Source organism: Artemia sp. Qi Xiang Cuo, chromosome 7, assembly GCF_049724085.1.
Source record: "Artemia sp. Qi Xiang Cuo chromosome 7, ASM4972408v1, whole genome shotgun sequence".
Lineage (NCBI taxonomy): Eukaryota > Metazoa > Arthropoda > Branchiopoda > Anostraca > Artemiidae > Artemia > Artemia sp. Qi Xiang Cuo.
This window is the reverse complement of record NC_142800.1, coordinates 65,099,727-65,127,650: the sequence shown is the minus strand read 5'-3', so window position 1 is coordinate 65,127,650 and position 27,924 is coordinate 65,099,727. Positions and strand designations below refer to the sequence as shown.

The following is a 27,924-nucleotide window of genomic DNA, read 5'->3' as shown; positions in this document are numbered from 1 at the left end:
TAATATAATTTTAAATTAAAATATTAATTCGATTATTTTAAACTCTTCTACGAAGTAATTTCTTTTTTAATTGCAAAAAGAACAGAAAAGACATTACAAAAAGGAATACAAAGATCATCCATCAAATCCAGAAATTAGAGGCTCCTTGGTGATTACTATTCCTTTTTCCCAAAGCATTGCAGTGAGGTCAATCTGAAATTAGAAAAAAAAACATGCACAATATATTTATTTATTTTTTTTTTAAATTTGGGAAGTTTCCGGTATCATCAATTTCTGAACGATATTCCGTCCTATTAACATTTTAGAATTCTAGACTGTTATAATCTCTATAGCTTAGCCTAAGACATCTACCTTTTTTACTCTGTTTCTCATGATAATGAATAACAATGAACTTGCCTTTTTTCAAACAGTTCGTGGCAACGAACTGTAAGTAAGGAGCGAGCCGGCTCAATAGCAACAGAAACTCTAAAAAAAGGAATTTAGATACCAATAGATACATCAAAAGAATCAGATTTTTATGCTGATTTCAAATAGATAAGTTTAATCAGTTTAATCTCACCCATGTTATGCGCCTGAGAAAATTTGCCTTATTTTTGAAAAAAGGGGGAAACACACCCTAAAAGTCATAGAATCTTAATGAAAATCACACCCTCAGATTTAGCGTATCAGAAAAAACTAATGTAAAGGTTTTAAGCTCCTACCAGCAAAAATGTGGAATTTTGTATTTTTTGCCAGAAGAAAGATCATAGATGCGTGTTTATTTGTTGTTTTTTTTTCAGGGGTGATTGTATCGACCCAATGATCCAAGAATATTGCGGGAGGGCTTATTCGAACGGAAATTGAAAGTTCTAGTGCCCTTTTTAAGTGATAAAAAAAATGGAGGGCGTCTAGGCCCCCTCCCACGCTCATTTTTTCCCCAAAGTCACCCGATCAAAATTTTGAGATAGCCATTTAGCCAAAAAAGAGTAAAATAAATATACAAACTTCGTTTAATTATTCATGTACGGGGAGCCAGAATCAAAACCTGCATTAATTCAAAAACGTTCAGAAAAAACAAGTTTTTCTAACTGAAAGTAAGGAATGACATTAAAACTTTAAATGAACAGAAATTATTCCGTATATGAAAGGGGCTGTCCCCTTCTCAAAGCCTCATTCTTTACGCTTAAGTTTGACTCTTTCTAACAACTTTATTTTTTAAAACAATACAAAACTTAAGCGTGAAGAGCGAGTCGTTGAGGAGGGGACAGCCCCTTTCATATACGGAATAATTTCTGTTCGTTTTAAGTTTTAATGTCACTCTTTATTTTCAGTTAAAGAAAACTTGTTTCTTTTATTTAATTATTTAATAGAAGAGGGCTTTATTGTAGTACAATATTTGTCACTATGAATTTTTATTCAAATTTACGAAATATCTAGTTTATGGAAAATATTTCATATACAATCAATTTGATCACTCTAATCAATGCATTCTTGTTTTGCTTTTTTTTTTTTCACCCTAAGCTTCAGAAAATACGATAGAAAATTCCAAGATTTAAACTAAAAAGGAAGATAAACACAAGCTGGTTTTATTGTAGACAATGCGAAAAGCCATTTGTCTTTTTTTTCTTCTGAGGTTCAATTAACTTGTTGAAAATACGACACTGTCTCCTTTCAATTGTAAGAGATAAAATGTAAGCTCTTATCATAATGTGAACTCTATAACTATGCGAACCATAACAGTAATACAATTAATATCACGTGAAGATCCTTCGGTTAAACCAAAACTAAATAAATGCTAACTATCCAAACACGGTAAAAGCCATTGATTTTAAATTTAAATCACCATCACCGACTAGAAAATCTTTCTAACCCACCACTGCGTCACAGAACAGAAGTAGAAAGAGGTCATCTTTGTAAAAATTATTCTACGTTATGCCTATTCATAGCCGTGTTTACTACCCATGGCACTAATGCTTCATTTAGGGTGTTTTTGTATAAGTTCCCACATCTTTCAACTGATAAGATAATGTGCTTATTCTACCTGCAAGCCGAGTGGGAAAATGTTCTAGCGGCAGAAGGAGATCACAAATACTGGAGACTGCTTGCCGATGCCCTTGGAGCCTCTTGAGGCACAGGAGGATCTAAGGTCTCAACAAACTACTTTTTCGCCAGCGCTATCTAATAGAAGTTAGTTTACTATTTACTTAACATACTATATCACATACTAACAGAGCGATTAGTCTTCTTTAGCATTTCATGGTGATACTCTAGGTTTTTAATAGTTTGTTTGGAAGCCAACCAGGGGTTCACTGATGATATCTTCTTGAATCAATAAAAATCAAATCTCAATATTGCTTACAAGCAAACTCTAAATTCTCAAAATCTCCTGTTCTTTAACTCTAGCAGAGTTCAAGTAAGAAAAAAAAATATTCTAAAACCAAACGTATTTTTAGGCATCAGTTAATACTTGGTATATGACCTTAACTTTTGGAAATTTTTAACTAAAATATGGCGTTCTGAATAAAACATAGTACCAACTAATATATTTTGCGGACTCCTCCCAGAAAGACAAAATATGATAGAAAGAGTAACAAACGCAACTAATGAGACAGAACATGCGATTAGCAACCCCACTACAAAGTATTTCTATACCAAAGAAAAGACCTCTACGTATTTCAAAGGAGAACTTATTGAGAGACTGGAAGACCTCAGCTATCTGGGGTCAATGATGGATGCTGGTGGTGGAGCTACTAGTATGATTTAAGAAAGGATTAACAAAGCTCGGTCTGTCTTTGGCTTGCTCCTCAAACTACTATGGACTAGAAATGAAATCAACATCGAGACGAAACTCAGGACTTACTCAGCAGGGTCAAAGATAGGTCAAGGCACCGGAGGAGTCTATTCGCCCACACACAGAAGTCAAAACCCAACAAAAGCACTTGGTCCAGCATCCTCTTGATACCAAGCTGGGCTAACAGCCTGTGCGTCGTCTTCAGTAAGCAAGCATTTTTTTTTGTATATATGTGGTATATTTCGGTCAACTATCACCTACATCCTGGAAAATCCTATTTTGAATATTATCCAGAGTCAAATATCTCCAAATAAACTCTCTCTAAATCGGTTTATTTTAGGAAGATTTAAAAATGCATTTTGTTCTGCCAAAATTATGATATGTATTTTTTCCTTCTCCTCAGTTAAGGAGCAAAAAGTTCTTGGATACGCAAGTAAATCCTGAAATCTCATTCAAGCAATCTGGCCCAAAAAACTAACTTTTTTACAGCCTCCAGGCCAAAAATACTTAAGATGGTTAATTAAATTATAAATTATTCATTGTTGCTAAAAATCCCAAAGTACGAACTTGGAAATTTTAATTTAGATAAAATAATATTAATAATAGATATAATACTTTTGTCAAAAGTTAATGGACAAGCCTGACACACAATAACACAAGAAAAAAAAAGTGATTTCATAGCACCCTTCATCAGCCCCATTGAAACGCAGCCAGAACCTCTACAGCAACCAAATCAAACAGGATCTTTGTTAGTTACCAAACGTTCTTCAACTGTTCACTTATATTATAAACCATACCTTGCTAGTAAGATCTTCGAGAGCGAGTTTGGATACACTCATAAAACGAGGATACGAGAGGATTATTTGTTCCACTCCAGGCGCTAGATGACTTTCAATAACTAAATAAGGAGGCTCTTCTGGAAAAAGTTCATGATATTCTCTTGAATTTTCCGTCGAAAAATAGAGGCGAATTTCATCTTCTTCCATGATTAATCTGAAAAAAATTTGATTCTAACAGTATAAAAGAAATCTGCAATTTTTCCCTTTCATCTCTAATCTAGGGTGACCAAACATTTGGATTTAACACTGAATAATCTACATAATCAAAGAAATCTAATCCTGTTTGAGGTAGAATTAGACTGACATCAAAATCCAATGTTCTATGTGCTTTGTCTAACTAAAGAGGTTTCGTCACTTGTCTGACTAGTTATTTTTCTGACTAAAAATGTGAGGTTAGGATTAAGTGATTTATTTCACGACGGGACTTTCCTTCGAATTTGGGTTAAATCAGACTGAGGACAAAATTCCATATTTTATATTCTCTGTCTATTCGTGAAAATATGTCGTCACATTTTTGACTCTGGACAATATTCTTATCAAAATTTGGGCCGAAGGCTATGCAACGTATGTGAACATAGAAATATCCTTCAAATTAGAACAGAATTAGACAGAAGCCTCAAATTCACGTTCTATATTCTCTATCATCTCAAGGAGAGATTGTGTGCATAAGTGTTTATTTTGGTAATTTAATAAGCTTTGTTAATTATCTGTTTGTTAATTATTCATTTAATTATGAATAAATAATAAATTGTTTACTGTGTTAAGTTAATTATAATCATTAATTATCATAATTAATCCTTTATTTATTTTTCTATAACTATTTAAATATTTTTATTTATAACTAGCTTACCCGTCACGTTGCTGATATCTTACAAGAAAGGAAATTCAAGGGCACAAAAATTAAAATTATGACTGCAACATAAATGATGCAACATTATGGTGCTTTGGCGACGTGTCTTTGGTTGGTTTCGCCGAAAAAAAAAAATGTTTTGGGTGAAAGACTTTTTTCATGTCTTCTCCATCGACTAAACCGCGTTGTTTTTGGGGTCCAGTTCTGTCATCCTTCATCCACAGAACGTGCCCTAGGCATTTCAACCTTTCTCTCATTACAGCCCTAGAGAGTGGGACTGAACCACACTTTTCGTACAGCCAGCTGCTTGAAATACGGTCAGTCAGCCGGGTACCCAGAACAATCCGTAGGCAATTTCTCTGGAAAACTTCTAGCAAATCTTCATCCACTTTTCAGAGTGCCCATACTTCAGAACCCTTCCCGCGGAGTTTAACATTTAAAATTTTCGCAAGATTGTACTCAACAACTTCTTAAAGTTTTTTGGCGATCAACAATGTTATAGTGCATACATGACACACAGACATACATTCAATTTTCAAATCATTTATTGGTAATTTAAGTCAAATATTTTTAATGAATTATTTTTGGTAATTTAATAATCACATTTATTTTTTACAGTAATTTACTGATTATTTGAACTACCTTATTATTACAGTAGGCACGCTACTAAGCCTTAGTATGAAACTCAAAGCGAAAGAACCTATGCAAGGTGGTATATCTCTCTGACAAGCCCTGATTAATATCGTAAAAAAATTGATTTAATTTTAAATATTCTTTTTAGTTAATTACAAAAGCGAGTAGATGCAGCAATTTTCTTAAAAATGAGCAATTATAAACAGCTCTCTATGATGTTCGAGTGCCCAGGTAGCCGCGGAGAAAAAAAAAAAAAACAGAAAAAAAGATGGTTCTGATGCAGAATTTCGGGGTTTCAGCCACTTTCCTTGATTTTCAAGCCAATGGATTTTCATTTTTCTTCAAGCTAAAGGACTACAAGTTTACTTCATAGAGTTTTCGGCCAAGGCGGTTCCGATGGTATGCTTTATGTTTCGATCTGACACCATTTTTAGGGATTTCAGTCCATTTTCTTTTTCTACAATGGTACTATCAAAATCTCCATGTTTGGAAAGAATAGGTTATTATAACTAAAAGAAAAGAGGAAGAAGTTTGAAGCCATTTTCCTCAGGTTTTGTGCTCAACTTTTCAATAGACGCGATTATTAAAATGGAAATAATTTACATGGCAAAAACCTTCACCGATAGTTGACCATAATTTTTCTGTTTAATATTGAAAGAAGTAAAAAAAAAAATGCTTTTCGACCTGATGAATGTAACCGTACTTGACTAGATTAATGGTACTGATGTTAATGTAATACAAACAAAAGACCTTTTTTGCGTCAATCATTTTCTTTCTTTCATCAACCCATTGATTTCCTTAGTAAATGACATCATAAGTATAAACAGTGCTATTTGACCTGATATATTAGATTGTACGATGTTACCTGCCATTTTATCGGCGAAATAGCTAAATTCTGCAAAGAAGGTAAAATAGTAAAATATTTGTTTGCATCAGCTATCTGTGAAAACAAACTTGATATGTTACACTTTCATTCTTTGAAGACGTCTTCCTTCGCTTGTGGGATTCAAATTTTACTATTTTAAGCTGCTATTTAACAGAATACTAAATACAATAAAAAAATTCGATGTAGATCGACTTCATTTTATTGTGAATCGTTTTTGAGAAAACGTGAAGCAAATTTTGTCTTATCTTTCAATCTTAGCCATTCTTAACAAAAGTACCATGTCGTTACAAAGAAATCAAAGTATACATCAGAGGCAACGCTACCCTATAGTAAAGGCCATACGGCTCCAATGTTTTATTATTTATTATTTTTTTTCCAGAGGCACTTCATATGGAAGGGGTCGTCGTAGAAACTTCCAAGGGGGCTCATTCGATTGGAAATCGAGAATTCTAGTGCCCTTTTCATTATTCGAAAGTGATCGAAGGGCAACTAGCCCCCACCCCATGTTGATTAGTCTCCTAAATACATCCCATCAAAGGTTCCAGATAGCTATTTTGTTAAGCGTAATTCGTTTCCCGACAGAAACTATCTTTTGTAGAAGGACACTACACCACAACCCTCGGGGCAAGAGTTTTAAGTTATGCCCTGGGGGCATATAAGGTTTTTATAGAAGGCGTTGTCGTAGTAACATCAAAACAGGCTCATTCGATTGGAAATTCAAAGGGCTAGTGCCCTTTTTAATAGTCGAAAGTGATTGGAAGGCAACTAGCCCCCCTCCACGCCCATCACTTCCCCAAACACATCCAATCAAAAAAATTTTGAGATAGCCATTTTGTTCAGCGTAGTTGGTTTCTAGATAGAAAATATGGTTTTGAGGAGGACACTCCCCCACAACCCTCAGGACAAGGGTTTTAGGTTATGCCCTGGGGGAATATAAGGTTTTTATAGAAGGCGTTCGTAGAAACTTCAAAAAAGGCTCATTCGATTGGAAATTCAAAGGGATAGTGCCCAAAGGGATAACTTAGCACAAAGGGATAGTGCTAAGTTATGCCCTTGGGGAATATATGGTTCTTATTGAAGGGATGCTCGTAAAAAATTCAGAAATGGCTCATTTGATTGGAAATTGAAAGTTCTAGTTAAGTTTTTTCGAGTCGAAAGATATTGGAGGGCATTTTAAAGAAATCAAAGTATACATCAGAGGCAACGCTACCCTATAGTAAAGGCCATACGGCTCCAATGTTTTATTATTTATTATTTTTTTTCCAGAGGCACTTCATACGGATGGGGTCGTCGTAGAAACTTCAAAGGGGGCTCATTCGATTGGAAATCGAGAGTTCTAGTGCCCTTTTTAATAGTCGAAAGTGATTGAAGGGCAATTAGCCCCCCCCACACACCCATCGTTCCCCCAAACACATCCAATCAAAATTTTGAGATAGCCATTTTGTTCAGCGTAGTTGATTTCCAGATAGAAAATATGTGTTTGAGGAGGACAATCCCCCCCAACCAGTAAAGGCCATATGGCTCAAATGTTTTATTATTTATTTTTTTCCCCCAGAGGCACTTCATACGAACGGGGTCGTCGTAGAAACTTCAAAAGGGGCTCATTCAAATGGAAATCAAGAGATCTAGGGCCCTATTTAATATTCAAAAGTGATTGGAGGTCACCTAGCCCCCCCCCACGCCCATCATTCCCCCCAACCCAGCCCAACAAAAGTTTGAGATAGCACGCTTGTTGAGCATAGTTGATTTCCAGATAAAAAAAAATTACTTTTGAGGAGGACACTCCCCCACAACCCTCAGGGCAAGAGTTTCAAGTTATGCCCTGGGGGCATATAAGGTTTTTATAGAAGGCGTTGTCGTAGAAACTTCAAAACAGGCTCATTCGATTGGAAATTCAAAGAGCTAGTGCCCTTTTTAATAGTCGAAAGTAATTGGAGGGCAACTAGCCCCCCCCCCACGCTCATCATTTCCCCAAACACATCCAATAAAAATTTTGAGATAGCCATTTTGCTCAGCGTAGTTGATTTCCGGATAGAAAATATGTTTTTGAGGAGGACACACCCCACAACCCTCAGGGCAAGGGTTTTAAGTTATGCCCTGGGGGCATATAAGGTTTTATAGAAGGCGTTGTCGTATAAACTTCAAAAAAGGCTCATTAGATTGGAAATTCAAAGGGCTAGTGCCCTTTTTAATAGTTGAAAGTAATTGGAGGGCAACTAGCCCCCTCCCCCACGCCTATTGTTCCCCCAAACACATCCAATCAAAATTTGGCCACAGCCTTTTTGTTCAGCGTCGTTTATGTCCAGATAGAAAATATGTGTTTGAGGAGGACAATCCCCCACAACCCTCAGTACAAGGGTTTTAAGTTATGCCCTGGGGGCATATAAGGTTTTTATAGAAGGCGTTGTTGTAGAAACTTCAAAAAAGGCTAATTCGATTGGAAATTCAAAGGGCTAGTGCCCTTTTTAATAGTCAAAAGTGATTGGAGGGCAACTAGCCCCCCCCACCCATCCTTCCCCCAAACCCATCCAATCAAAATTTTGAGATAGCCATTTTGTTCAGCGTAGTTGATTTCCAGATAGAAAAATGTTTTTGAGCAGGACAATCCCCCACAACCCTCAGGGCAAGGGTTTTAAGTTATGTCCTGGGGGCATATAAGGTTTTTATAGAAGGCGTTGTCGTAGAAACTTCAAAAAAGGATAATTCAATTGGAAATTCAAAGGGTTATTGCCCTTCTTAATAGTTGAAAGCGATTGGAGGGCAACTAGCCCCCCCCCCACGCCCATCATTTCCCCAAACACATCCAATCAAAATTTTGAGATAGCCATTTTTTTCATCGGAGTTTATTTTAAGATATAAAATATGTTTTTGAGGAGGAAACTCCTCCACAACCCTCAAGGCAAGGGTTTTATGTTATACACTGGGGGCATATAAGGTTTTTATAGAAGGCGGTGTCGTAGAAACTTCAAAAAAGGCTCATTCGACTTGACATTCCAAGGACTATTCCCTTTCTAATAGTCATAAGTAGCTTGAGGGCAGCTGACTCTCTTTCAACGCCTATATTTCACTAACACCTACCCACTCAACATTTAGAGATAGCCATTTTATTAAACGTAGTTTTAAGGTCTAGAAATTCGGTACATAGGGATTACAAATTTCCCACAGTCCTCACGTCGAGAGTTGTAAGTTATGCCCTGGGGGCATATAAGGTTTTGCATAGACAGCATTATCGCATAAACTTCATAGAGGGCTAATTTGATTGAAAGTTTAAAGTTCTAGTTCAATGCTTAATTGTCAAAAGTTGTTGGTTGGTAACCCGCTCCCCCCCCCCCCTAAACCCCTAGTTTCCCAAAAACAACCAAAAAAATATTTAAGATAGCTATTTTGTTAAAAATAGTTCAAAGATCATATAACAAAAATTTCGGTGTTGACACAACCCACCAGGGCCCGGGGGCAGGCGTTATAAGTTATGCCCTGGGGGCATATATGGGTCTTATGGAAGGGATGCTCGTATTAACTTCAAAGAGGGATCATTTGATTGGAAATTGAAAGTTCTAGTTCACTTTTTAAGCGTCAAAAGGGATTTGAGGGCATCCAGCCCCCCCCCCTTCCACGCCCTTTTTCCTCAAACACATCAGATAAGAACTTTGAGATAGCCTTTTTTTAAATAGTTCAAAGACCATATAACGAAAACTCCGGGGTAAACACAGCCCCCCCTGGGCCCGTAGGCAGGTGTTGTAAGTTATGCCCCTGGGGACTATATAGTCCTTATTGAAGGGATGCTCGTAAAAAATTCAGAAATGGCTCATTTGATTGGAAATTGAAAGTTCTAGTTAGTTTTTTTCGAGTCGAAAGATATTGGAGGGCAACTAGCCCCCTTGCCCCTTTTCCAATAAAATACATCCAATAAAATTTTGAGATAGGCAATAAGTTAAAAAATTCTCATAAGTCAGATAACAAAAACTCAGGTGTCGTCACAACCCCCCCCAGGACCCGGGGGCAGGCGTTGTAAGTTATGGGCAGGAGCATATATTTTTCGTATGAAAGCGATGCTCGTATAAATTTCGGAGAGGGCACATTTGACTGGTTAAGCTCTTTTTAAGAGTCGACAGTGAACAGAGGGCAAATGGCCCCCAAACTCTTTTCCCCCAAATACATCTGATAAAACATTTGAGGTAGCCATTTTGTTAAAAATAGTTCAAAGATCACATAACAAAACTCCTTTACGTATGGTCATTTCGCTAAAAATAGTCCAAATACCAGATGAGAAAAACTCCCGTGTTGATACCCCCCCCCCCCAGGGCCGGGGCCGGCATTTTAAATTCTTCTCTCGGGGCCTAAAGGGTTGTTATGGACGGCATGCTCGTATAAACTTCAGAGAGGGTTCATTTGAATGGAAAATAAAAGTTGTAGTTCATTTTCTCAGAGTGAAAGATCGATCGGAGGGTAACCCTCCCGCCCTCCACGCCTTTGGGCGTATCGGATGGATAAATCCATCCGATAAAAATTTCAGGTGACCATTGTGTTAAAAATAGTTCAACCATCAGATATTGAAACTCCAGGGTCGACAAAACCTCCCAGGGCCCAGGGACAGGCGTTGTAAGTTATACTCTGGGGATTTATATGGTTTTTATAGAAGGGATACTCGTACAAACTTCAGAGAGGGCTCATTTGATTAAAAATAGAAAGTTATAGTTCACTTTTAAAGAGTCAAAAGAGACCGAAGCTTAATCTAGTCCCTCCACACCCTTTTTCCCAAAGCCCATCCGATAAAAATTTTTAGATAGCAATTTTGTTAAAAATAGTTCAAACATCAGATAATAAAAATCCAAGGTTGACACAAACCCATTTTTTCACTTTGATATTGTTACTTTGATATCAGTTTTGATACTTTGATAAATATCTGATTTTTTTTTTAAAGTTTGATTTTGAAATAATGATTTTTTAAAAACTTTAATTTTTTTTCAATCAAAAACGAACAAAAATTAATTTAAAAAAAAAACCTTTCCGAAAAAATAAGTTTTTCAAAGAAAAGTAAAGGTAATTATAAAATTAAGCTCAGCAGATACAAATACCCTTTAAAATTCAAAATCAAAACGACCAGAAATTAAATAAAAAATCATAGCAAAAACATACAAAGAGTAATGATATAAATGAATAAATAGATCTTAAAGCGAGTAATGCTTAGATTGAATATGAAAATCAAGCTTAAGACAAAAAAAATATTTTCCTATTGAAGTACAAATGAAACTTAAAACGAACAGAAATTATATAAACAATCAATGCAAACAAACATACATTAGATATTAATGTAAATTAATAAATAAATCTTAAAACGAGTGAAACTTAAATTGAATATGCAAATTAAGCTTGAATCAAACAAAATCACCACAAACAAGAGTTTGGTTATGACCTCCTTCTCTCATTGTAAAAGTCTAAAACCTACTTTGTCAACGGCGCTTTACTGAAAACTATATGCGTCTTGAACAGTCTTGGAAAGTATTAACAACATCAAATTGAATATTTGATGTATAATGATATTAATTGTTAAAAGATCCATCAGTTCAAGAATTTTTTTCTCTGTAATTGTATTTTTATTTTCAATGCTGTAAGAACTAGAAAAGAAAGTATTTGTAATATAATCCGTTTTTAGTTAAGCGCCAATGACGCAGTAGGTTTGTGGTTTTTATTTACAATTAGGAAAGGAGGCAGTATCCAATCACTTGCTTGTAGGGAAACTATATTCGTCTTTAGCAACTTTAAAAAGAGCTAATAAATGAAACTGAATATTTGATGTATAATGATATTAATTGCTGAAAGCTCACCAGTTCAAAATGTTACTATAATTTTATTGTTTATTTTCAGAGATAAGTACAAAAGAAAATATTTTTCACAAAATTGGTTTTCAGTAAAGCGCATTACCATATAAATTCTAGCATAAGTGGAATGTTTTTGGCGTGAAAATATTATAGTTTTGTCTATTAAATGACTCATTTATGGCAGCTAGAATTACAGTGGTCTTAATTATTATTTGTATGTGATGTGACTCATATATTATTCCTTCTTTTTAATACCTCATAATCATAAAGAGGAGATTCCCTAAGCTGTATATCATAGGCAGCGCGATAGCGCTGCCTAAGTAAAGAACGATGTGGGCACAATGTATTATTTTTTTTTTCTTCTTTCTCCATACCCGGGCACTTCGTATCGAAGGAGTTGTCGTAGAAACTTCGAAAAGGGCTCATTCGATTGGAAATTGAAGTAGCTAATGCCCTTTTTAATAGTCAAAAGTGATTAGAGGGCAATTAGCCCCCCCCCACCCATCAGTCCCCCAAACACATCCAATCAAAATTTTGAGAGAGCCATTTTGTTCAGCGTAGTTGATTTCCTGATAGAAAATATGTTTTTGTTGATGAAACTCCCCCACAGCCCTCAAGGAAAGGGTTTTAAGTTATGCCCTGAGGGCATATAAGAACGATTTTGGCACAATGCATCATTTATTATTTTGTTCCTTTGGAGCAGGGCACTTCGTATCGAAGAAGTTGTCGTAGAAACTTCGAAAAATGCTCATTTAATTGGAAATTGGAGTGGCTTGTGCCCTTTATAATAGTTGAAATTGATCGGAGGGCAACTAAAACCCCTTCCACGCCCACTATTTCCCGAAACACATCCAATCAAAATTTTGATATAGCCATTTTGTTCAGGGTAGTTGATTTCCAGACAGAAATTATGTTTTTGAGGAGGACACTCCCCCACAGCCTTCAGTGCAAGGGCTGTAAGTTATGCCCCGGGGGCATATAAGGTTTTTATAGAAGGCGTTGTCGTAAAAACTTCAAAAAAGGCGCATTCGATTGGAAATTCAAAGGGCTAGTGCCCTTTTTAATAGTCGAAAGTAATTGGAGGGCAACTAGCCCCCCCCACGCCCATCAGTCACCCACATACCTCCAATCCAAATTTTGAGAACGCCATGTTGGTCAGCGCAGTTGATTTCCAGATAGAAAATATGTTTTTGAGGAGGACACTCCCCCAGAACCCTCGGAGCAAGGGTTTTAAGTTATGTCCTGAGGGCATATAAGAAAGATGTTGGCACAACGCATCATTTATTATTTTATTCCTTTGGAGCAGGGCACTTCGTATCGAAGAAGTTGTCGTAGAAACTTCGAAAAGGGCTCATTCAATTGGAAATTGGAGTGGCTTGTGCCCTTTTTAATAGTTGCAGGGGAACTAACACCCCTTCCATGCCCACTATTTCCCGAAACACATCCAATCAAAATTCTGAGATAGCCATTTTATTCCGCGTAGTTGATTTCCAGATAAAAATTATATTTTTGTGGAGGACACTCCCCAAAAGCCTTCAGTGCAATGGTTGTAAGTTATGCCCTGGGGGCATATAAGGTTTTAATAAAGGCGTTGTCGTAAAAACTTCAAAAAAGTCGCATTCGATTAGAAATTCAAAGGACTAGTGCCCTTTTTAATAGTCGAAAGTGATTTGAGGGCAACTAACCCCCCTCTCACGCCCACCTTTTCCCCAAACACATCCAATCAAATTTGTTAGATAGCCATTTTATTCAATGTAGTTGAAGGTTTTGGAAATTAGGTCTTTAAAGGATAACAACCCATCCCCCCCAGAACCGTCATGGCAAGGGTTGTAAGTTATGCCCTGGGAGCATGTAAGGTTTTTATAGAAAGTGATGTTGTAAAAACATCAAAAAGTGTTCATTCAATTCAAAATTGAAAGGGCTAGTGCCCTTTTTAATAGTCGAAAGTGAGTGGAGAGTAATTAACCCCCCTCTCACGCCCACCATTTCCCCAAACACCTTCAATCAAAGTTTACAGATAGCCATTTTGTTCAATGCAGCTGAAAGTTCTGGAAATTATGTATTTAAGGATGAAAAACCCCCCAGAGTCCCCAGGGCAAAGGTTGTAAGTTATGCCCTGGGGGCATATAAGGTTTTTAATGATAGAGTTGTAGTATAAACTTCAAAAGGGGCTCATTCAATTGTAAATTGAGAGGGCAAGTGCCCTTTTTAATAGTTGAAAGTGATTAGAGGGTAACTAACCCCCCTCTCACGCCCACCCTTCCCTCCCACACATCCAATCAAAATTTTCAGATAGCCCGTTTTTTCAAATTAGTATAACGTTCTGGAAATTAGGTCTTTGAGGATGACACCCCCCCCCCCCCCAGCCCTCAGGGTTGTAAGTTGACCCCTGGGGGCATATAAGATTTTTATTGTAAGTGTTGTCGTAGAAACTTCAAAAGGGCTCATTTGATTGGAAATCGAAAGGGCTAGTGCCTTTTTTAATAGTTGAAAGTGATTGGAGAAAGACTAACGTCCCTCTCACACCCACCATTTTCGCAGACACATCCAATCAAAAGTTTTAGATATCCATTTTGTTTAACGTAGTTGAAAGTTCTGGAAATTAGGTCTTAGATGATGACAACCACCCTCACAGCCCTTAGGGTAAGGATTGTAATTTATGCCCTGGGGGCATATAAGGTGTTTATAGAATGTGTTGTTGTAGAAGTTCAAAAAGGGCTCACTCGACTGGAAATTGAAAAGGCTAGTGCTCTTTTTAATAGTCAAAAGCCATTGGAAGGCTTTACATTTTCATAGGCAGCGTGATAGCGCTGCCTAAGGAAAGAACGATGTGAGCACAATGTATTATTTATTTTTCTTTTTTCTTCTTCTTCATACCCGGACACTTCGTATCGAAGGAGTTGTCGTAGAAACTTCTAAAAGGGCTCATTCGTTTGGAAATTGGAGTAGCTAGTGCCCTTTTTAATAGTCGAAAGTGATTGGAGGGCAACTAGCCCCCCCCCCTCACGCCCATCGTTCCCCAAAACACATCCAATCAAAATTTTGAGACAGCCATTTTGTTCAGCGTAGTTGATTTCCAGATGGAAAATATCTTTTTGAGGAGAACAGTCCCCCACACCCCTTGGAGCAACTGTTTTAAGTTATGCCCTGGGGGCATATAAGGTTTTTATAGAAGGCGTTGTCGTAGAAACTTCAAAAAAGGCTCATTCGATTGGAAATTGAAAGGGCTAGTGCCCTTTTAATAGTCGAAAGTGATTGGAGGGCAACTAGCCCCCCCCCCCACTTCCATCATTCCCCCAGACACATCCAATCAAAATTTTGAGATAGCCATTTTGTTCAGCGTAGTTGATTTCCAGATAGAAAATATATTTTTGAGGAGGAAACTCCCCTATAAGCCTCGGGGCAAGGGTTTTCAGTTATGCCCTGGGGGCATATAAGGTTTTTATAGAAGGCGTTGTCGTAGAAACTTCAAAAAAGGCTCATTCGATTGGAAATTGAGAACGTAGAGTCCTTCAAAGAAAGTAAATAATAGTCTAGTGGATGACAAGACTTTCTTGATTGTTGGACAGGAGACAAATAAGAGATTTTTACATGGTGGTTTTCCACATCACATCTAAATCGCTCTTCCCTTCTTGGGGGTCAACCGCAATATTTCCGATAGATGGAAACAAGGAAATCATAAACCACGAGGTTCTGAAAATAGGTTTTAAACCATCTTTTTTGCGGAAACTGGTGTTTTGAAATTTCAAACTTTGACTTGCATAGATTGTAGGTTGATAAATTCAGTTCTATAAAAAAAAACAGTACTAGTGTTCAGTTCGATACGTAAATATACCAGTGTTCAGGTTTATATGTAAATGCACCATTACGGTGTTCTATACGTAAATGTACCAGTGTTCAATTCTAAATATAAATGTACCAGTGTTCAGTTTTATATGTAAACACACAGGAAAAAGTCTTGGGCTATTTCTTAGATGGATCTAGTAAAGAAGTAACCCCTGGGAATCAGACAATTGAATCACTCAAATATGGCATCGTACCCAATATAACATCGTTTTGTACATGAAGTTGTAGTTTTTGTCAAAAACTATAGTTTATTTTTAATATTATGCGTAGTTAATTACAAAAGGCACATAGATATGGCAATTTATCTTCAAATGAAATGTATCCTCAAACATGTTTCTATGATGTTCAATTGCCCTGCTAGCGGTGAAGAAAAAGAAGGGATATAACTTTCTTTTATAGGGTTTTCGAACAAGGCAGTTCTAAAGGTCAACTTTGTGTTTCGACCTGACAACATTTTTAGGAGCTTTGGGTCATTGTTTTGTTACTATGGGACGTTTTCGTCTCACACCGTGGTTGCAGTTACCACTGCAACCACGGTGTGACGGAATTTACATGAAAAAATTTCGTCTTGTTGCACAATCGACTTTTATTTTTCAACTATTGTGAGTTATCTTTAATCTAAACATTTTCCTCTAGAGTTGTTTGATTTTCAAAGATAATTATACACAGGAAAAAGGCCTATGGCTTTTTCTTAGTTGAATTAGTAAAAGACGAACCACAAGGAATCACACAGCGATGTCAAAGTATGGTACAAAAAATACTTTTGTACCCCCCCCCCCTCCCCGAAACAAATCGTCGATACGTCCCTGATGGTACCATATCACCGAGAAGTAACTTTTCAAAAGTTTGTGTTATAGTTTCTGGTCAAAAGATAAGTGTTTTGAATCGTACTACACATGGTGATTTTTTTTGAAATCTTGGTTACTATGAGCTAGAGTTCGTTCTTTACAATAATGTTCTAATCAAAAATGTCTCAGATTTTCCAGCTATATCTAAAAACAAGAATTGGCTTTAAAATGACCAATTTACCATTTCTCCATAATATTTTGATAGCCCGCTAGCCATGGTAGAAAAAAATGAGACATATCAGAGCTACAAATGCCAAAAAGGCATTTTCCTTGTTTTTCAAGGTAGGGGACTGTAATTCTTCTGTGTAAGGTTCTTGACCATGCTGATTCCAATGGTTAATTTTTCGTTTCAATCAGATTCCAATTTTGATGTATTTTAGATTTTTTCCAAAATCACCATAGTAAAAATACTTACCATTCCTGAATCACTGCTGGATGGCGATTTTTTCTCATTAGGCAGATTTTTTTAAAAACACATTTTTTAATTTTTTGTACTATGGGCTGCGGTTTGCCTCTTACTAGATTGGAGCAATTGCTGCAACCATAATGGACATTTATTCGTTTTTATTTATGTTTTTATCTTTTTTTTTTTTTACTTGTGCACCTTTATTACATTGTTTTTGCTTCTCTTTTTTTACATTTTCAAGAGCAAGAACAATTCGGAGCTTAAGGATCCAAAACTTAATGAATAGTTTTATAAAAACTTATATAAATATAATTTATATTTATATTATATTAATTTTTTTATTATATTATATTATTTATTATTAATATATTAATAATATATAATTAATATTATTAATTAATATATATTATATTATTATTAATATTATATTTAAAATTTATATTATATTTTATATTTATATAAAAACTTAATGAATAAAAACTTAATGTATTTTGTTTCCGAACTTCTTATATTTAGTTTCCATGGTTTCTTACATTTTTTTTTTCGCACCACCACTAAGATTAGGCGAGATATTCAAACATCCACCAGCATCTTTATAGGCTAGTGGTAATTCTCTGATAAGCACTGACTGATAACATTTGGCCATTTGTTTGTTTGCTTCTTTTTTACAGTTAAGGATATTTTAATAGAGGGAATATTTTCTTGTGTGGAGGTTATATTCTTTATTTTGTTTAAATTTACACCCAATTATAGTGAAGAGTAGTCTAGTGGAAATAAGAGTCAAATATCTATTGAACTGGCACCATAATCGATTAAGTATATAATTTAAAATGAATTGGAAACCCTAAGATTTGGCTGGGTAGAGGTAGATGACGTTGTTTTTGCCTATGAGACTAATTTTTTTTTTTTTTTACTATTTTTAGTTGCAAATTTGCCCCCCCCTCCCACTCTTCCTCCCTGTTACCCAGTTAAATTTGAAAAATAACAATTAAATTAGTATTAAAAGTATTTTAGCGTAGCTATAGTAAAATAAAAAATTCTAGACAATTTTAGGATTTTACTAGGTAACGTTAGGAGGAGATCATATTGGACTAACTTTAGTTGTTATAGGTACAAAAAAATACCTTTTCAGTTTACTCGTTGTCCTGTTAAACGAAAAATGTAAATGCAAATTATACTAGCGTCAAAAGAAACTTGGTGGTTTATAATGAAATTAAAAACCAATCTCAACTCAGATTTAGTTAGTTCCATTTCACTTATTGTAAGCTATACTTGCTGATAAATTCTTATATAAAGATAACGCAAATGTCCTCCTTATATAAAGATAACGCAAATGTCCTCCGCTAGACTTTTTGATAAAAAAAAAAAACGAAAAAGTTTTTTTCAGGGAAGCCTAACAGGTGTTTGGGACATTACAGTGCACATTTGGATTATAAGATTTTATCAAAATGAATATTAATCTTCGTATAAAAAAAAAAAAATAAAAAAAAAAAAAAAAAAAAAAATCCAGAAGCAGTTTGTGTTTGTTGTTGTTCCATTTTGTTACGAAGAATTAATGCAGTATTCTGACCCACCAAAAACTACTTAAGGTAGCGTAAAATATATATTTTTCATTTTCATCAGTCAAAAAGCCAGGGGATGGCCTTCTCTCCCCTCCTCTCCCCCAAGAGCTTCAGGGTTTTTATTTTCTAGAAATTCCATAAAATTAGTTTTTTTTAATCATTTGATAAATAATTCTTGACAATAAAAAATGTGCTTGAATGGAAATACATGCTACAGGATGAATACCCTCATCTAGGAGTCCTCAACTTTCAAGACACGGTGACCACTGTGGCCACTTTTGATTGCGGCTAAAACTGCACAACTCTATATTTTACACAACCATTCATGAAAATGTCGTGACATTATTTCAGGCAATGCTACAACCATGGCCATATCAAGAGGGAGGGAGTAACCGAATTAACCCATTCCGACGTCATTATTTTTTCACAAGCGGATATAAGAGTTATTTTTTTCACAAGTGCAAATATACGAACAGTCACAGAAGTCATAAAGCAATTGCAAGTTTTGGAAATTGCAAGTTTTCTGAGTCTCTAATTTTGGGTGCGAAACGACGGCCGTCAAAGCAAGATGGCATCTGAAAGAAAAATGTCCAGCCAGGATAAGGCACTGTCTTGAGATATTTCACAATATTAATTTATAAGTGGAGGATATAGTAAGGGGAGGTGAGTTGGACAGCTTGAAAAATTGTCATTTTAGGAACGTGGAGGCAATGGGTCTCTGAGACCTGAGCCTCGATCCAGTTTCGTGAGCCCATCTCGATACTAAATTAAATTTAAGTATTGAATTAAAATAAAAATAAAATAAAAATAAAATTTTTATAATAAAATGAAAAAAAATGAAATAAAATTTAAGCAATATTTTACCTACTTCCCGTGGTCTAATTGAACTGAGATTTTGATCACAATACATGAAGATACTGTAATCAATCAATATTAATCAATTAATTCAATTAATTTAATTAACACTATATTTTCGGAAAAGGACTTGCCACGCTGGCTGGGAGCAGCTCTGATGTCGTACCGTCGGCTGACTACCCAGATACAATTTCGGCCTGGCTTCTGATGGTCTTTTCATAAAGATGCTGATGAAGAAAAGGGAGTAGTGGTTTATTCTAATCGTCTTATGGATGAATAAGACAAAGCAAAATCTGCTTTCTCAAATTTGTGCATAAGCCTCCTAAGGTGTAGAGTCCTTATGACTCACATTACACTAATTGAAACAGGGCTTAAAATAAAGCAAAGCTAACTACCACTTCCATTATCAGTAACTACCGCCATCAATATTACAAAGCCAAAAGGATCAAACGGAAACACAAAAATCGAATTTCGCTAAGACAGCTGATCTCTGTATTTAAAAGGGATTAAGTCATGCTTTACTTTGTTAATTTGAATATTTTTAAGCTTCATGGTCAAGTATCACGCACGATACTTAAACTATAATTTTCCTGTTCATGGCAATATTGTTGTGCATTATTTCCTATCAGTTGTTTCATCAATCTGAAAATAATTATTTATTTTAATTATCAGCAAATAATGTCAATCATCCATTAACTAAATTTCACTGATATTGAAACATATTGATAATAAACCTTATCTTGGTAGCATTAAATTACCATGCAGTCAATTGAGAAAGTACATTCTTACCAAAATTAGAATTTTATTGATATTCAACTTGTAATATTTTCCACATTTTTTTAAATTTCCTTTTATTGTTTCATTGAATTTTATTTCATTATTTTCATTGTATCATTTCATTTCATTTCGTTGTTTAATTTTTTTTATCACAAATTTTATTTATTTTTGGCTTGATAAGTAACACGTATCATTATTTAATTTTTTACATTTTTATTTTATACGTTCTATCATACTTTGTTTCATTATTCAACTTCACTGTATATTATTTCATAAAATTTGCTCTGCTTCTTTGTTCATTGCAATTTTATTATTTGTTCAGTGGAAAAGCAGTTCGGTCTTCGCACTACCTTTCGGACATAGACAGTTCGAAGAAAGCAAAATAATTACAGAATCTATAAAACATAAGTATCGCAAAGTCCATCGCAAAGGACAACTAGTCCATCGCAAAGATAAGTCCAAAACATAAGTCCATCGCAAAGTACAACTAGTGTGCTCAAATTAAGAGTGAAATCATTCGCTGTGAAAATTCCAATTAAAATAGGGGGAAGAAGTGCAATTACAGCCTACAGACGTTAAAAAGTTGGGCGGTACAGAATTTTTTCAAATATTATCATAAATACTCTCTCTCTGTTTTTTTTTCTTCTTTTTGTCTACAATAAGACTTACTTTTTCTTTTCTCCCAATGGTAATGATTATATAAAAACAGCTAAATAGGGATCTTAACTACACTCAGAACGACACTTCGGGATTAAAGCACTCTATAACCCAACTCCAAAGATTCACATTACCAGAATAGAGTAAATTATCTCAAGATTTTGACAGAAAATGCTCATATTTTCATAAATATTATATTTTATATATGAAATTATATATAAGAGATTGTACATAGCAAAAAATAATACTGTGTATTTATGGCTACTACTACTACTAATAATAATAATAATTCACTGCAGCGACAAGCCACCTGAAGCCAACACAGCTACGCACGCTCCTCCTACATCCCATTTTATTCAAAGTTTCCTTCTTTACACCCTCCCACGAAGTTCCCACTTCCCTGAAATCTTCGTTTAAGACATCCTCTTCCCTCATTCGGAGACGACCCGCTTATCCTTAGCCCTAGACAGTTGGCCGGCAAGGACAATCTTTGGCAATCTGTCATACTTCATCCGCAGAACGTGCCCTAGTACCTTTCAGATAGATAGATTAAAGTGATTAGTGCTATTTACGAGAATAACATCGCTGTAGTTAAGGCAGAAAATGAGATTAGCAGCTGGTTTCGTATTAAATCAGCCGTTAAAAAGGGTTGTGTTCAATCCCCATTACGACTACTCACCTTGCAATATTAGCTTTAAGGAGTCGAATTTTCGGATCAGGTGTGATTTCCACGTGGTTAACTATATCATTGTCTTCCCAGTGTTCACCTCCGTTGAAAATTTTACGAACTCTTTCGTATGAAAAAAAAAAAAAACTTTAAACACCATTCTTCACATATACTACCATATATAATTCCACATATATTTTGACTTTAGACTCCGGTTCTTCCTAAAGCGGGATCAAAAGCAGCAGGTCACTATCCGATTTCACAGCAGTCTAAAAAATGTTGGGCCACTGCCTTTAACAAAATTGTGCTTTTACCTACAGAAAACTAAGGCCTTATTAAAAGACGTCATTAAAACAGATTAAGCAACGATACTGCAATTAATAGATACATAAACTAAGTCAAATAAGCCTGAACAAGATTAAAAAAATAAACAATAATTTTTCAGCTAAAAGTAAAGGGCGAACGAATGGGGGCAAAGAGTGAAGGCGGTAAACTTAAGAAAACCGTAATTGCATCATGAAGAAATGAAACTCCACACATTCAGAAACTGCAGCAAACAATGCCGGCAAATAAAAGCGTAGATGAATTCTGAAAAACTTCTGAATTTATACAATGTTGCATATATTGAATAAGATAATGGATGTGTGAGTTATATAATGTTACTGTTGTTATCTCTGCTTTACAAGCTAAAGTACAAAGTAGTTTTTTCTTTCTAAACAGAAGTAAAAACTAACGTTAAAACTTAAAGCGCAACAGTGATAGAGGTTGTTGTCCAACGACTCCTTTCTTATTAGGCTTAGGTTTAGCAAACACTTAAAGATTTTCACGCTAGCAAAAAGCGACAAAAATTTCCGTTCAAATTTTGTAAGAGACAACTGGAAAATAAAAAAAGAAAAAATATATTTGTCTTTCCATACATATTCTGTTTCTTTTTATAGAATTTCGCTCACTATTGCCATAGATTACTCTTTATTTATCGGTTATTATCATAAGTGGTTGAAAAAGATACAGTCATACCCCTTCTCCTTTACATATAACGAACAAAATACTGCTCAAATTTTCATAATTTTTTTCTTTCAATATCAGTATAGTTTGACTCGGTCTTATTTTGCTTCAATTTTAAAACAATAGTCGGGGCAATTGCAGTCGCCACAACCATCACAACAGTCATATTAGTTGTAGTCAGTGGCGGTTGTCTTGGCGTTAGCAGTAGCTATAGCACTTCCGGTAGTCACCAAGTCTTGCGTTGTCTTGGGGCTTAACTTGTGGCAACTGCCTTATTTAAATGATCAGAAGTCGTCAGACTAATTGCAAAGTTCGTAGTAATTCCAGTGGTCGTAATAATAGTAAAGGCGTCATAGTCCGGGCGATTTTATAGTATTGTAGGTGTCCGTAGTCATGGCCGAGTAGCTTAATTTATAGATTGTGTGCATAGCAAGAAGCTTATTTCCCTCAGTTAGCCTACTTTAATAAATTTATTTGATTTCTTCTGTGACTTTAGATCTGCCTGAGAATCATAGAACTTGCTTCTCGCAAATGGTTTGCTTTGTCAGTAAGAGGACTGTTAATTTAGTTATCCAACTTGAGTACTCAGGACTTGATCCATTTGTAAGCAGTTTACTCTACTGGGATGGAGATGACAAAACATTTGGCTTATGGGTGAATGTGTTTTAAAGTGGCATTGATATAAGATGATTTTTTGGAGACGGGAAGGGGGATTAAATCGATATTTAAGTCCACCTTTCTGTAAATACTGGGACAGATATAAATTTAATATCTGTGGAGTCTTTGATTTAAGCCTTTTGAAATATATTTATAACTGGGGGTAATTTACGAGCGAACAAAATTCAAAAAGGCAGACTTTTGAGTGTCCTTATATTATCTTATGGGCTGAGAAGGTGGTTCAACTGTGTCAATCTTCAATTGCAAACTTAATAATTGCATATGTTCTTAGTTTTATTCTTTGTTTTTAAGGCTGTTGGCGTTTTTTAAGTTTTCATTTCTTTTATTTGCCTGTAAGTGTTTTCTTTTTTCAGCAGAGGGATGAGGACGGACCGTGAACATTCGGTCAGATATATCTGCCAGGTTTTTGCCAACATTGGCCTTATCCAATTTCTGCCTTTTTCTTTTTTTTTGTCATGTTTGAATAATTCACTTATTAAAAAACAGTTAGTTCACCAAGCCATAATAGTGCAGTGAAAGACTCAGATAAAGCAATAATCTTTTTTATTGGTCCTTAATTATCAAAAAATGAAGTAGTCGTATCAGAGCAGTAACATTTTTTTATTAGTTTTTTTGGGTGTTTTATTTCTACTAATACAAACCTTATCCTTCATTTATTTTGGTAATTTCTTAATATAGCTATTTATTCTTTTTTTTTTATTCTCGTCCAATTATTCATTCAAATCACAATCTGATGAATAATTTCAAATTCGACGTGATAATTATCAAGCTTAGATAACATACAAATTGAAAGAGCTGTTTACAGGATATTTTCTAATCTAATTAAAAAAGTAAAACAAAAGTTAGTATAAGTGAAGATAAAAGTAAATATCTCTGTTGTTACTTAAAAATTTTTTTTTAAAAAGTTCGTATAAGTAAAGCTAAAAGTAAATATCTCTGTTGTTATTTAAAAAAAGGCAGTATAAGTAAATATAAAAGTAAATATCTCTGTTGTTACTTAAAAATTTTTTTAAAAAAAGTTCGTATAAGTAAAGATAAAAGTAAATATCTCTGTTGTTATTTAAAAAAAGGCAGTATAAATAAATATAAAAGTAAATATCTCTGTTGTTACTTAAAAAAAAAAATTTAAAAAAGTTAGAATAAGTAAAGATAAAAGTAAATATCTTTGTTGTTATTTAAAAAAAGGTAGTATAAGTAAATATAAAAGTAAATATCTCTGTGGTTACTTAAAAAATTATTTTTTTTAAAAAGTTGGTATAAGTAAAGATAAAACTAAATATCTCTGTTGTTATTTAAAAAAGGTAGTATAAGTAAATATAAAAGTAAATATCCCTGTTGTTACTTAAAAAAAAAAAAATTAAAAAAAGTTAGTATAAGTAAATATAAAAGTAAATATCTCTGTTGTTACTTAAAAAAAAAATTAAAAGTAAATATCTCTGTTGTTACTTAAAAAAAAATTTAAAAAAAGTTAGAATAAGTAAATATAAAAGTAAATATCTCTGTTGTTACTTAAAAAAAAATTAAAAAAAGTTAGTACAAGTAAAGATAAAAAAAATGAGTATAAGTAAAGATAAAAGTAAATATCTCTGTTGATATTTGAAAAAAGGTAGTATAAGTAAATATAAAAGTAAATATCTCTGTTGCTACTTAAAAAAAAACTTAAAAAAAGTTAGTATAAGTAAAGATAAAAGTAAATATCTCTGTTGTTATTTCAAAAAAGGTAGTATAAGTAAATATAAAAGTAAATATCTCTGTTGTTACTTAAAAAAAATTTAAAAAAAGCTAGTATAAGTAAAGATAAAAGTAAATATATCTGTTGTTACTTAAAAAAAAGTAAAAAAAAAGTGAGTATAAGTAAATATAAAAGTAAATATCTCTGTTGTTACTTAAAAAAAATTTTGTTTAAGTTAGTATAAGTAAAGATAAAAGTAAATATTTCTGTTGTTATTTAAAAAAAGGTAGTATAAGTAAATATAAAAGTAAATATCTCTGTTGTTACTTAAAAAAAAATTAAAAAAAGTTAGTATAAGTAAATATAAAAGTAAATATCTCTGTTGTTACTCAAAAAAAAAAATTAAAAAAAGTTAGTATAAGTAAATATAAAAGTAAATATCTCTGTTGTTACTTAAAAAAAAAATTAAAAAAAGTTAGTATAAGTAAAGATAAAAGTAAATATCTCTGTTGTTACTTAAAAAAAAAAAAGTAAAAAAAAAAGTGAATATAAGTCAAGATAAAAGTAAATATATCTTTTGTTATTTAAAAAAAGGTATTATAAGTAAATACAAAAGTAAATATATCTGTTGTTACTTAAAATTTTTTTTTTGAAAGTTAGTATAAGTAAAGATAAAAGTAAATATTTCTGTTGTTATTTAAAAAAAGGTAGTATAAGTAAATATAAAAGTAAATATCTCTGTTGTTACTTAAATTATTTTTTTTAAAGTTAGTATAAGTAAATATCTCTGTTGTTACTTAAAAAAAAATTAAAAAAATTTAGTATAAGTAAAGATAAAAGTAAATATCTCTGTTGTTACTTAAAAAAAAGTTAAAAAAAAGTGAGTATAAGTAAAGATAAAAGTAAATATCTCTGTTGTTATTTAAAAAAAAAGGTAGTATAAGTAAACATAAAAGTAAATATCTCTGTTGCTACTTAAAAGAAAACTTAAAAAAAGTTAGTATAAGTAAAGATAAAAGTAAATATCTCTGTTGTTATTTCAAAAAAGGTAGTATAAGTAAATATAAAAGTAAATATCTCTGTTGTTACTTAAAAAAAATTTAAAAAAAGCTAGTATAAGTAAAGATAAAAGTAAATATATCTGTTGTTACTTAAAAAAAAGTAAAAAAAAAGTGAGTATAAGTAAATATAAAAGTAAATATCTCTGTTGTTACTTAAAAATTTTTTTTTTTAAGTTAGTATAAGTAAAGATAAAAGTAAATATTTCTGTTGTTATTTTAAAAAAGGTAGTATAAGTAAATATAAAAGTAAATATCTCTGTTGTTACTCAAAAAAAAAAAAATTTAAAAAAGTTAGTATAAGTAAATATAAAAGTAAATATCTCTGTTGTTACTTAAAAAAAAAATTAAAAAAAGTTATTATAAGTAAAGATAAAAGTAAATATCTCTGTTTTTACTTAAAAAAAAAAAGTAAAAAAAAAGTGAATATAAGTCAATATAAAAGTAAATATATCTGTTGTTATTTAAAAAAAGGTATTATAAGTAAATACAAAAGTAAATATCTCTGTTGTTACTTAAAATTTTTTTTTTGAAAGTTATTATAAGTAAAGATAAAAGTAAATGTTTCTGTTGTTATTTAAAAAAAGGTAGTATAAGTAAATATAAAAGTAAATATCTCTGTTGTTACTTAAATTATTTTTTTTAAAGTTAGTATAAGTAAATATCTCTGTTGTTACTTAAAAAAAAAAATTAAAAAAATTTAGTATAAGTAAAGATAAAAGTAAATATCTCTGTTGTTACTTAAAAAAAAGTTAAAAAAAAGTGAGTATAAGTAAAGATAAAAGTAAATATCTCTGTTGTTATTTAAAAAAAAAGGTAGTATAAGTAAACATAAAAGTAAATATCTCTGTTGTTACTTAAAAGAAAATTTAAAAAAAAGTTAGTATAAGTAAATATAAAAGTAAATATCTCTGTTGTTACTTAAAAAAAAAAATTTAAAAAGGTTAGTATAAGTAAAGATAAAAGTAAATATCTCTGTTATTATTTTAAAAAAAGTAAAAAAAAGTGAGTACACGTAAAGATAAAAGTAAATATCTCTGTTGTAACTTTAAAAAAATTTAAAAAAAAGTTAGTATAAGCAAAGATAAAAGTAAATATCTTTGTTATTACTTAAAAAAAAGTAAAAAAAAAAAGTTAGTATAAGTAAAGATAAAAGTAAATATCTTTGTTATTACTTAAAAAAAGTTTAAAAAAAAAGTTAGTATAAGTAAAGATAAAAGTAAATATATCCGTTTTTACTTAAAAAAAAGGTAGTTTAAGTAAAGATAAAAGTAAATATCTCTGTTGTTACTTAAAAAAAATAGTATAAGTAAAGATAAAAGTAAATGTCTCTGTTGTTACTTAAACAAGAGCTCTTGACATTGTGTTTTCTGTTCAAATGAACCCTCTCTCAAAATTCTACGACCATTGGTTCAATAGATCGTTCTTGGGGAAAAGCAAAACAAAAAGAAAAGAAAGACACGTCAGTGCTACCCATGCAAAAATACGATTTTCCTTGTTGTACAAGGTGAAGAAGTGTTGTCTAGTTTAGGGTCATCAACAGTAGCGATTCATTAATGTGTTTTTTATTTTGAGTTCATGTCGTTTTCGAAGGGTTTTAGGCTTTTCCTCCAAATTTTCAACAACAAAAAAGTTAAAATTCAGCTGAAATCCAATAATATTTGTTATTTCTGAATCAACGTACATTGGAAAATGTTTCTCACAAGACCGTTTCTTAAAAGATCCGTAACAATCTTTGTCAATTGAGGGACAGGCAAAGGACACCAACTATACTCCAAAAAAGACTCTTCTACTTCTTTATTTGCATTTACTCTAAATACAAACCTTATTCGATATTTATCCTTATTCTTTTACTTTATTCTTACCCTTGTTCACTGTTTTTCTATACGTCTCTTTTAAATTTATTAGATTATTAATTGTTGTATTTAGAGGATATTTACTTGGCGTTCTTAATAAAAGGATAAAAACATAGTCTGGTAAATGAGTTTCTTAAATATGGTGGCTCTGAGGTTAGAAATAAGTTACTGAAGATTATGAATATGATTTTTGAAAAAAGGGGAAGTACTTAACGATTTTGGGAAAACCTTAATTAAACA

At 33.0% G+C, this 27,924-nt stretch overlaps 3 protein-coding genes across 3 annotated transcripts in view; all 3 read right to left on the bottom strand.

Moving 5' to 3' along the window:
- LOC148950602 (uncharacterized) overlaps positions 1–113 on the bottom strand; it is a 47,370-nt gene extending 47,257 nt beyond the window's left edge. Inside the window, exon 1 of the mRNA XM_089092505.1 lies at positions 98–113. The gene's annotated coding sequence lies outside the window, so the exon portion shown is untranslated. The remainder of the gene's footprint in view (positions 1–97) is intronic.
- Positions 36–21,551, bottom strand: LOC148950601 (ribosomal oxygenase 1-like). Its single transcript, XM_089092508.1, has 3 exons — positions 21,428–21,551; positions 3,568–3,763; positions 36–192 (listed from the first exon to the last, which is right to left on the bottom strand). The coding sequence occupies exons 2-3, from the start codon at positions 3,754–3,756 to the stop codon at positions 115–117; spliced, it is 267 nt and encodes an 88-aa protein (XP_088948634.1). The 5' UTR covers positions 3,757–3,763; positions 21,428–21,551; the 3' UTR covers positions 36–114.
- Positions 21,552–21,773: 222 nt separating this feature from the next.
- The window catches only part of LOC148950600 (ribosomal oxygenase 1-like), a 64,658-nt gene continuing 58,507 nt past the window's right edge, over positions 21,774–27,924 (bottom strand). The window contains exon 8 of the mRNA XM_089091900.1: positions 21,774–21,823. Within this exon, the coding sequence (XP_088948026.1) occupies positions 21,774–21,823 (50 nt within the window). The remainder of the gene's footprint in view (positions 21,824–27,924) is intronic.